Consider the following 10,907-nt stretch of genomic DNA (forward strand, 5'->3'; position numbering starts at 1 on the left):
TGGTCAACAATGTGCAAAGGTCTGACAGGCTGCTCTCTGTCTTCCTGCCTTCCTGTCGGGACTGAACAGTGGTAAGTGAAAAGAGTCAGTCAGCGGAGTTAGACCTGTGCAGAGAACCAGACCTGTTTCCACATGGAAGGAGAGACTGTCTAGGACAGGTACTATTGCTTTGCAGCCATACCGTAGTTTGCTTGTTTAAGGGTTAAAAAGTTCAAAGCTAATACAGAATATAAAGAAAACACTTGAAGTTGCCTTACAAACAGGGGAATGGTAAGCATCAGATATTTGCTTTGGGTGAGTCGCTATATTCTTACCAGCCTGTGGTAAAGCGTGTGAATATTATCAGCACATGAAACTGACAGCTGATTATTGCTTCTTTTTTTTTTTCTTTTACCCCAAGGGCTAATACAATCTTGCAACTGCAAAGTCAGGCTCATAAATCTACTGTCGGGCGTTAAAGGCAGACCCACATTACTAGGTAGTAATGACATAACAGCGTTTACACATACACGCAGAGTTTACCCCCTCCAGTCGAGGAGAATAATGACACAAACACAACTCCTCCTATATCTCCATTCAGTAACACTGCCTGAGGAAGCCGCTGTGCAGAGAGCTAGCAGGTGATCGCCCTTATTTGGTAATGGCCCAGTCATGTGACCACAAAATGGTGGAAGCTGTGAGCTGTCCGTAAGCTGAGCATCTCCATCGAGAGGCTGGGAAAAAAAAGGAAATAGGCAGGGAACTTGGAAGTACATCCATGCACTGAACCACGCAAAAGGACAGAGATTCCTGAGCCCCAGCAGTGGTGAGTAAATGGCTTTTATTCCACGGAGACACAAAGAAGATAAAGGGATATGTTCTTGTAATTTTTTTTCCCCTCACAGCCAGCAGACAGGAAGCGAGAGTGAGGGAGGAGCTGCTGTCATCAGCACTGTGATCCTGTGCTGTGCTGTTGAAGTGGATCTGAAGCAGCTCAGCATCCTCCATGGAGGATGCACATAACAGCTGAGGCTGGTTTTTGTTGTTCTGCGATGTCGGATAGCGTGTCATTGTATGTTTGTTGTCTCTGTTGTGTGTGCACATACTGTACATGTGAATCGTCAGCATTACGAGTCGGCCATCGTCATTTTTCTTTTGCAGCTGTATTACAATCACATCTTCCTTGTTCCAGGCAGAGTCTCCCGAAGAGGAACAAGGATGTTTATTTTTTCATGCGAATGAGCACACGTGACTCACTGTGAATTTGCATCTCTGGCCAATCTGTGGTCATGCGAGCGTACGGTCATTCGATTTGAATCAGCAATAGAAAAAGACAGCGAGGAGGGGGAATGAGCTTGTCATGATGTAACAACCCCCCCCCCCCTCAGAATCCTCCCCCTCCTCCAGTTTGAATGGAAGGATTATTCCCTGGGGAAGATGACCTTTAACCTCAAAAGCTTTCTCATTTTCCTCATCCCTCCCCTTACAACCTTACCATTGTTATCTTACTCCCCATGTTCTCTCAGCTGTGGTAATATATCAGTGGTATAGATAGATTATTAAGTAAAATCAATTGCCTACACCGTCTGTTAACACATGCTGGTGTTTGGGGGGCTTCTTTTACTAATGCTTTGTAGTATAGCCCGACAGATGCTGGAGGTTTTGAGGCCATTACTGATTGTGATGTCTGACTCGGATATATATTGTCCCATGGTACTCTTTCAACATGAACACATAAGATTAACGTTGATGTTCACGTGGATCTCTTAGATTTGTTTTTTTTTAAAGAATTGTGATCAAGATTCATACTAAGCTGCACATTATACAGTTAAATAAACGTGTCAGTGCTCTCTGGTGGACAAACTATATGATGGTGACACTGTTTCTAAATGACATGTATCATGTGTTTTATATGTAAAGTATTAATCTTTAAAGTAACTTGTGACTAAGGCGATCACATAAATGTAGTGAAATAAAAAGAAAAAAGTATTTCCCTCTAAAATGTACTGGAGTTGAAGTATAAAGAAATGGAAATACTCATGTAAAGTACCTCAAATATCCTCAAGTGCAGTACTTGAGCAAATGTAAATTCCACTACTAGTTTTAATGTTTGCCTCAAGTTGAAATTTGCATTCAACAACTAGTCTTCTTCACTTAAAAATCAGATTAAGATTCCAGATTCAGATTAGAGGAATCACAGGTGCTGCATTACACCACAGTCTGAATAATCTCCAGGTTTCTGTTGTATCATATTTAATAACTGTAATTATCTTCTCATAGGTCCTCGTGGGGATGGACCTGGCATCAGAGAGTAAAATGAACTCTGAGGGGGGCGAAGGCAGACCCGGTGAGTATCAGTCAACCAATGCTCATGATTTAAAACATACCAACAGTGAAACAAATGAAAGAAAGTGACCAACTGTTTTTATGTATTGTTTTTTTGTAGTCCCACCTACCTCTCTTCCCCTGCAAGGAGGTCCCAGCCAAAGAAAAAAGCTCTCTGCCCCTCGAATCAGCCTGTCACTGGACCAGAGCGAGGATGACTTGGGGGAGACGCCAGATGATCTTGACATTAATGTTGATGACCTGGACACTCCTGATGAGGGGGATTACCTCGACTACACGGACCATGAAATGGACTGGGAAGGTGGGTCATTCAGGATACAGACAATGTCAGTTTGATACAGCTACTATAACTTATTATGCTTTATGGTCTAATTCCCCAAACCACCAAGGTTGACCATGAATTTAAAGAGGACATATCATGCTAATTTTTAGGTTCATATTTGTATTTTGGGCTTCTGCTGATGTTCAAAAAACACTTCTTTATTCTGCCTGTCTGAATATATTTGTGTTACCCTCTGTCCCCCCTCCCGAAAAAGACCAGTGTGCTCTGATTGGCTTGCGAGAAAAACATGGCGCACCTTTGCAAAGGTAGTTTTCAAGCCGTGGGTGGAGAGACTCCGATAGGAATCCTGCATGCGACATAGGAAGGGGAGCCAGATCTGAATGGCTTATTGAATCACATGTTTTCTGACCTAAGCAGCCCACAGAAAAACTGACTGGGTTGTCTTATTTCACAGTTTGTGGGTTGGTAGGCACTCCAGATATCCAAATGTATGTGCACAAGCACTGAGAAAGTGAGTTTTTCATAATATGTCCCCTCTAAATCGTTTTACCAGTACCTCTTTTGATGGCTGAATTCCATTTAGCTGCTTCAGTTGCAGGGTCCTGGTATTGTACATGCTGGTTAAATGTCACACTGGGACATTTGAACTCAGCAGAGCCATCCCCAATGATGTTAGTAACACCTGTGCCTATAACACAGTATTGGTCTTTTCTTGTATCAGACCCCAATGCAGCCAATAGGAGCGGGACAAGTGAGCCTTACAATCCAATCCCGACATACAGCGCTGAGGAGGAGCGTCAGGACGGCAAACTATGGAGGACGGTCGTCATTGGGGAGCAGGAGCACCGCATCAACATGAAGGTCATCGAGCCTTACATGAGAGTCATCTCCCACGGAGGTGACTATTAAAGAGCCTATGCAAGGGGGAAATTTCCACTATGGCCACTTTTCAGAATCATATTTGACTTATTCAGTAAACTCTCTCTAAACAGTGGCCTCTTCCTGTCCATCCGCTAAAATTAGAAGTTGATCGAAGTGGTAGTAAATTGCCTTCAGTATTACCGTGTGCTCACAGCTATTAGGCTGGAATATTTTCTTGGAGGCAGGTTGCCGAGTTTGTTCGCATCCTGAGCAGAAGCTCTGCAGACACTAATCACCTCCACTGTTGCATTTTTGGGTTTAAAATATGATTTAATCCGTTTTTATTTACAGATAATTCTCCTAAACAGCTGCTAGAAACACCAGTCCAAGCTAATGCAACTAGTTGTAGTAAAGGTGGAAATACCTACGTTACATATAAACATTATTTATTGAGTTTAGGTTTATTACAGAGGTTGGAAATGGATGTATAATTTTTTTTCTTGTCAGACATTTTGAATATAACATGTTTTCATTGTAAAGTAAGGTTAGTGCATCAATAGGTTTTAAGATAGATCTGAAAAAATGTGAGAATTTATGTGGGAATACTTGAATGATTGTACACAGTAAATATGTTGCGCTTGAGTCGACAGCAGGTCTGAATATCTGATTCGGGAAGTAACAGCAGACTATAAAAGTCATAAACTCTGGTCTACTGTATCACAATCAGCTATTGTTTTGGAGCTGGCGTTTGCCACTTCTCGGGTAACGAGATGGCAGAATGATGTCTCATTTTCAAAAATGCTTCATCTTGACTTGGAGGCGGCCAACCAAAAGTTGAGGAAGTACAGGCTGTAGATAAGGCCAGCTGATGAGTAATACATCATCCAGTGGCCACCCGAAAGGGAACTCTCCACAAACAAAACACGGTGGACATTTTCACATGTCCTCCGCACATTAGAACAATAGGATTCAAGTTCAAAATTGGCCACTTGACAACAATATACACTGTGTTTTTGATAAAGGGTGGCCTCTGCAGTCCCTTACAACTCTCTAGTGTGAATAGACAAGTGACCAATCAAAGAAAAAACACATAACTAGAGAAATGGGTGTGGTTGCATCTACACAAAAATGATGGGAACGTGTGTGGGAATGTGTTGATAGCGCTCTGCACAACCATAATCGAAACACTAGGGCTGCATTTTCAGTGAATCTGTCGAAAACTTTCTCAAATTATTACTCTATAAAATGTCAGAAAATAAAGGCTGCAAAGCCTCACATTTGAGATGCTATAACCAAAACTTTCTTGGCATTCAAGCTTGAAAAATTGTAATCTATTATTAAAATAATACCCTTTTCTGTCACTACTTACTTAATTGACTTATCATTTCAGCTCGACAAAACACAGAGAGAGCCAGGGAGCATTGGGGCTTTTTCTAATGGTCACCCAACCCTTACTAAAACACTTTTAATTGCTTTTGCGCCATCTATGTTGCCACATTTAAGGCTGCTGGGGGACCTGGGTCTTAAATTGAGGCCGGATACGGCATCAGGCTTTGGTTTCACAGGCAGGGGCCCCATCTCTTTCTTTCCTCTCTATGGGGCCCTCTAAAATCCAAGGGCCACGGGAAGGTAACGTATTTTCTTCCCACTGTGCTGCGGGCTTAAGTGAAACACAGCCGTCCCATGGAAACCAAGATATCTGTCACTGACAATATCACAAGCTCTGTCATTTAGATAAAAGACCCTCTGTCTGAGTGACACCAAATTTGGTGATGAATGGGTTGGTAAATAAAAGGAAATATCATTAGTTATCATTAAAATAGTGAGAGGAAACGAGACGGAGAGACAGTCAGACAAAAGAGACACAGATTGGCAGATAAACTGAACAAAAAAGAGGAAAATATGGGAGCAATCAAGTTATGAAAACTATGCTAATTAAGGCTAAGCTCTCACCAACAATGGAACAGAATCAGTTAACTCTTATTAACTCTTATTAACTTTTATTTTTGTGTTTTTATCAAGGCTACTATAGCAACGGAGGGAATGCCATCATAGTGTTTGCTGCCTGTTTCCTGCCGGACAGTGACAGAGAGGACTACCATGAAATAATGGAGAACCTCTTCCTGTGAGTTTTACTTTGCAATGACGCACGCACGCACGCACGCACGCACGCACGCACAGTCTTTTACTTTTTCAATAGTTTATACACTGGCCTACTTTTTAAGTTGTCAAGAAATATCAGTTATTGCCCTTGGAGTAATGTTATGCCTTTCCTTTTTAGCTTGAATCTCTGTACAAATTAATTTAGTAAATGTTATTTGACTCTGAACCAATGTGGTGGATCGACGGTCAGACCTATACTGCCATCCATAGAACCATGCCGCTAGCATGCATGGCTTAAAAACTATCTGATGGATTGCAGTGAAATGTTGTCCAGTCATTCATGGTCCCCAGAGGACAAACCCTTACTTTGGTGAGCCTTTGAGATTTCATCCAACCTCATGGTGGCGCTAGTGGAAAAGTCAGAGGATCACCATGTTTGCTTTTAGAGTTAATTTGCCATTTTATTTCCATGCAAACAAGCTAACATTGACATGCTTGCTAAACCTCAACATGTTAGCATTGTCATTGTGAGCATGTTTGCATGCCGGCATACATGTATCTCAAAGCAACAAAGTCTCACAGAGCTGCTAGCAGTGCTGAAACCCCTTTTAATGACACATATCAGGCTCTTTTTCATTTTAAGACCTGAAGCCATCCTTTTTGAATTCATACAAAGCAAACGGCACCAGGGACCACAATCAAAAGATGCGTTTTATTCTCTATAAATAGTATTTTGCATGTTGATGATGCTTCTTAATACTTCAAATCTGCCATGGCCTTTCTGCTCAAGGAAAACTATTGAAATAAAGTGATCGTCTAGCTTGTTTGTAGAGACCTCCCATGTTGATGTCTTCACTGTGGTGCTGGCACAGATACATTTCATGCTTGGACAGGGTGATTGAGATCCCACAGGCTGTTCTGTGAAAGATATTGAGTAAGCTGGCATATCTGAGAGTTTTGGATAGAAATGAAAGGAGGTAAACCATAGCGTCTGCACTTTCTGATGCCAGATGGCTTGATGTCTGAATCCTTGCGAGGAGGAGTTAACTATAGCTGGGAGGTGAATGGTATGCAGCTTGATGTCAGTGGGAGATGATCACAATAGTCACGAAACAGAGTGGATCAGCAGTGTTGATTTGTAAGCTGGAGAATGACATTGGATCAGAAAGAGAGGAGAGTCGGAGTGAGCCCCGAGTCATTGAAGAAAGAGGAAACTAGAGAGGACTATGTTGGCTGGAAATATTGTCAACTATTTTCAAAGGAGATGACAAAGTTCCCTACTGACCGAGAAGAATGAGAGATGGTGGGGGGGATTGAGGAGAGAAATGAGAAAGAGATCAAAAATAAATTGGTTTGATTCACAGTATTGGATTTTTTAAAGGTAGAAGTCTGATTGAGCTGCTGAGATGGATGCAAGAGAATAAAAAAAAAAAGGAGAAATTCAAAGCAAAACAGCTCATCCATGAAGCAACATTTGTACCAGTTTCTCGTAGCTTACATCAGAGTAGAGACATTTCTTGAAGTTCTGGTAGTTCTCCAAACACGGAAAAAGACAGTCTCCTATTTCCTCACATTGTTGGCATTCAGAGTCACAAAACAAGGTTCTTGTTCTTGCATTTCACCATTCTGACGTACATAATGTTAAAAACCTAGACATTGTTTTCCTTTTGGTTTCTGAAATGTTTCCTGATTGGAATACATGACTGATGCAGTGGCAGAAATGGGAGTTTTTGCAAGGGGTTGTGATGGTGGCACAATGTTGTGTAACATTATAGTCGCAATGTAATATTCTGTTTTGGTTAATTACTCTAACAACTACAATGTTATTGTCCTAGTTGTTCTACACACTAGCTAATGGTTTTGGTGTATTTGTCACATTTCTATGCCTGCCCGTCGTGGTTGTCCGTCCGTCCGTCCCATTCTTGGGAATGTGATATCGCAGGAGCATGAAGCCATGCTTCTATGGATGGCAATATAGGTCTGTCAGTTGATCCACCACTTTGGTTCAGACTTAAATACCTCAACATTTATTAGATGAATTTGTACAGACATTCATGAGTTAACCCCGTACTTCTTTGTAGCACAAGAAGTCGACATTGGAAGGATTGCCATGAAATTGTGTACAGACGTTCATCTTCCCATACCGATGAATTGTTAGAACTTTTGTCAAAATGTCATCATTTATCACCAAATACCTAATGTCATTACCATCAGCCTCTGCTGTACTTTGTGTTTAGTGCTAATTCCTAGGGTGGAAGTCAAAGTCAGTGAGTTTTTAAGTATTTAAATGTGTGTGTGTGTGTGTGTTTTGTCTTGAGCTATGTGATCAGTACACTGGAGCTGATGGTTGCAGAGGACTACATGATCGTGTACCTGAATGGAGCCACACCCCACAGAAGAATGCCTGGCCTTGGTTGGCTAAAGAAATGCTATCAGATGATTGACAGAAGGTCTGTCATGTGATAATATCATGATCTTGTGAGGGATAACAATAGCATAACTTGTGAAAATGCAACATAAACACATCTAACATGTGCTATTGTGTCGTCTTCAGGCTCAGGAAGAATTTGAAATCCTTCATTATTCTCCATCCGTCATGGTTTATCAGGACTGTTCTAGCCATTACCAAGCCCTTCATCAGGTACAAATTGATCCCATTTTCATTTTGAGGGATTGCAGTGATAGTCTAGCATTTAGTGCCAGGTTATTGGTCGGTCCACCACTGAAACATCTGGACGACTACTAGATGGATTGCCATGAACATTTGTACAGACAATAGTGCCCTACAAAGGCAATGGACTTGAAGACACCAGAGTGTTGGAAAGAAAAATACTTCAAAGTTGTTTTGGTCTCCAGCTAAATTCTTTGTATTTTTTATAATTAGTTATTAATCGACATAGAAATCTTGAGCTCAACCTTTGATCCTTATTCGCAAGTTAAGTTACTCTGCCATTGCATTGTCTACAAAATGATAAGCCAGACAAAAGGCATCAATTCCCATTTGATCTCTCACTTTGTTGATTACAGTAAGCAAAATGTTACTGATAAGAATCAATGGGTGAATGTCATGTAGTGTTAAAGGGCTTTGAGTGGTTGGACGACTAGAAATGCAAGTAAAAGACCGTTCACGTTTTGATTGGCCCACTGCAGCAGAGTTAAACTACTTAAGTTTTACTTTTGAAAGAAAGAAATGATTATAATTGAGTTTCTCTGACGCCAAGCTGGTTACTTTCACTGTGCTTTTCATGTGTGTGTGTTGCTCTTGTCACAGCACCAAGTTCAGCAGTAAGATCAAGTACGTGAACAGTTTGGACGAACTGCACAAATCCATCCCCATGGACTGCATCCAGATCCCAGAGTGCATCATTAGGTGAGTCCCTCCAAAGCCCCAAACGCTGCACCTGCACCACCCCCACCTCCTCAAAAGCCTCAGTTGTCTTATTAAATAACTTTATATTCATCTTTTCATTTGAACTCTCACCTCTAGACTTGACAAGGAACTGAAGGAGGCAGCAGATAACTCAAAGTAAGCATTTACTCTCATTATTTCCCCCTGTGAGGGCAGTGGCCCCTGCCTCAGTTTTATCCTTGGCTGGAGCGCTCATTTATCAGATGGCTCACTTTTAGATCACAGGGACTCTTCTGCTGGATGAGAACCAATTGGATTTGGCTATGGATGCAATTCTAGGAAGGACACGGGGGGGGAAAAAAGTTGCTAAAGATGCTAAATGCATCGCTTACATCTCATTTATCATTACAGTAAAATAAAAGAGCCAGTCCTTATTGCAGAGTGATCTATTACACTGATAATTAATGTTGAAACGACACTGTAGAAGTCACGCACTGTTCTCTGTCTGATTAATTGTGCATTGCATCATAAGTTGCACATCTTAAAATTCACCAAATACCAGAGCATTATAACACTTCAGGACAATAAATTCTGCTCTAACAACCACTTTATTTTCTTCTTTCATTCAAGACGGAATAGTTTTTTGCTGGGACTGGATCCAACAACAGCAGCACGCAGAACAGAGTAAGTCCTCTAAGATGTTTAACTTCACACACAGACTGCTTACTCAAGGGCATTTTTCTTCTGTCACCAATACATAAACATACCAGCCTTTAATGTCTCCGTTTTGTTCCTTCGTCTTCCCAACAGACCAGACGCAGCCGGTGCCACCACCTCTTAAACACCAACATCCTAAATGGATAGGTTTTCTCAATGTTCTGAAGTCACTGTTGTATTGTACGGGTGAAGCTGGAAAAAGTCAAAGGCTTGTTAAGCTAGTGTGTGTGTGTGTGTGTGTGTGTCAGTGTTTGTTAATTAGACACTGGAGTTTAATATGAAAACAAAACTTGCAATAGCTCCTGTTAAAACTAAAGAGTTGGATCTCTTTCTTTATGGCTGCTGTAGCATCTACTGTACCTCAACACTGGCAATCCAGAGAACTATATAGTCGAGCGTGACGCTTGGCAGCACCTACAGAGTAGCATCGTTGTTCACGGTAGGGAGTAGGAAATGCAATTACAAACCAGACGTACACTGCACAAATCCATTTGTAGAGTATATCGTGTTGTAGTTGTGTGCATGAGAAGCAGTGAAGCAATAATATCACCCTTTACTGGTCACACTCTCTCAGTATTTCAGATAAAGAGGCGACTTGTGTGTCAGCACATTGTGTGCACAAAAAAACCTTGTGCCATAGATGACCAATTACTGCATTTAAGCAATCCACTCCTTAATTCTCCTTTTAAAACTGGGGGAAACAAATCTACAAAAAATACAATTACAACTTCATAGAGTCTATCTGAAACCGAAGAGGAATAAGTTAAATATGAAACCAAGTTATCAGTGGAGTGTCGGAGCATATCCTTTCAGCTCTGCAAGCGTGTGTGTGTTTTCAATCACTTTCTACGATATATAGACTGGGAATCATCTCTTCAGCTTCTCTTGGATCTTTAAGAATAAACTTCAGTAAATTAAAGATGGGATTTCTGTAAAGCACAATATCTTGTGTGTCCACACGCATGTATGTGTGTGTTTGTGCATCAGTGCATGTCCCCTCATAGATAACGGATTGTCCTCTTACCCGTGAGTCTTCAGTGCTGTATTGAGGATGTGCAAAGAAGTTATGGATCACTGTCTAGTAATTCAAATAAATGGACTGAAATCTAAACGACGTCATCGTTTTTTAATTGTGATTTGCTGTATAAAATGTATGGCTTACTCTGTACTAGATCTTCCAAGACTTTATTGGAACAGAACACATTTTCAAATTGAAATGCAATGACAGCAAACATATGGGAATATAGAAAAGCTAAAGAAATACCATTA

The 10,907-nt window shown here is 41.0% G+C and overlaps 1 protein-coding gene across 1 annotated transcript; it reads left to right on the plus strand.

The window, feature by feature from the left end:
• The first annotated feature begins 107 nt into the window (after nucleotides 1–107).
• prune2 (prune homolog 2 with BCH domain) lies at nucleotides 108–10,732 on the plus strand. The gene is made up of 11 exons (XM_076088274.1): nucleotides 108–805; nucleotides 2,260–2,326; nucleotides 2,426–2,626; nucleotides 3,330–3,506; nucleotides 5,492–5,594; nucleotides 7,891–8,022; nucleotides 8,127–8,213; nucleotides 8,844–8,942; nucleotides 9,060–9,098; nucleotides 9,552–9,605; nucleotides 9,732–10,732. Exons 2-11 carry the CDS (start codon nucleotides 2,272–2,274, stop codon nucleotides 9,760–9,762), a joined length of 978 nt encoding a protein of 325 aa, XP_075944389.1. The 5' UTR covers nucleotides 108–805; nucleotides 2,260–2,271; the 3' UTR covers nucleotides 9,763–10,732.
• The last annotated feature ends 175 nt before the right edge of the window (nucleotides 10,733–10,907 follow it).

This window comes from Anarhichas minor, unplaced genomic scaffold, assembly GCF_050575085.1.
Source record: "Anarhichas minor isolate MPS153535 unplaced genomic scaffold, ASM5057508v1 ptg000002l, whole genome shotgun sequence".
Taxonomy (NCBI): domain Eukaryota; kingdom Metazoa; phylum Chordata; class Actinopteri; order Perciformes; family Anarhichadidae; genus Anarhichas; species Anarhichas minor.

Coding starts and splice junctions, on each gene's coding strand:
- prune2 (XM_076088274.1), top strand. CDS start 2,272: ATGGACCTGGCATCAGAGAGTAAAATGAACTCTGAGGGGGGCGAAGGC. Junction 2,627..3,329: donor CCATGAAATGGACTGGGAAG/GTGGGTCATTCA, acceptor TTCTTGTATCAG/ACCCCAATGCAGCCAATAGG. Junction 9,099..9,551: donor GAGGCAGCAGATAACTCAAA/GTAAGCATTTAC, acceptor CTTTCATTCAAG/ACGGAATAGTTTTTTGCTGG.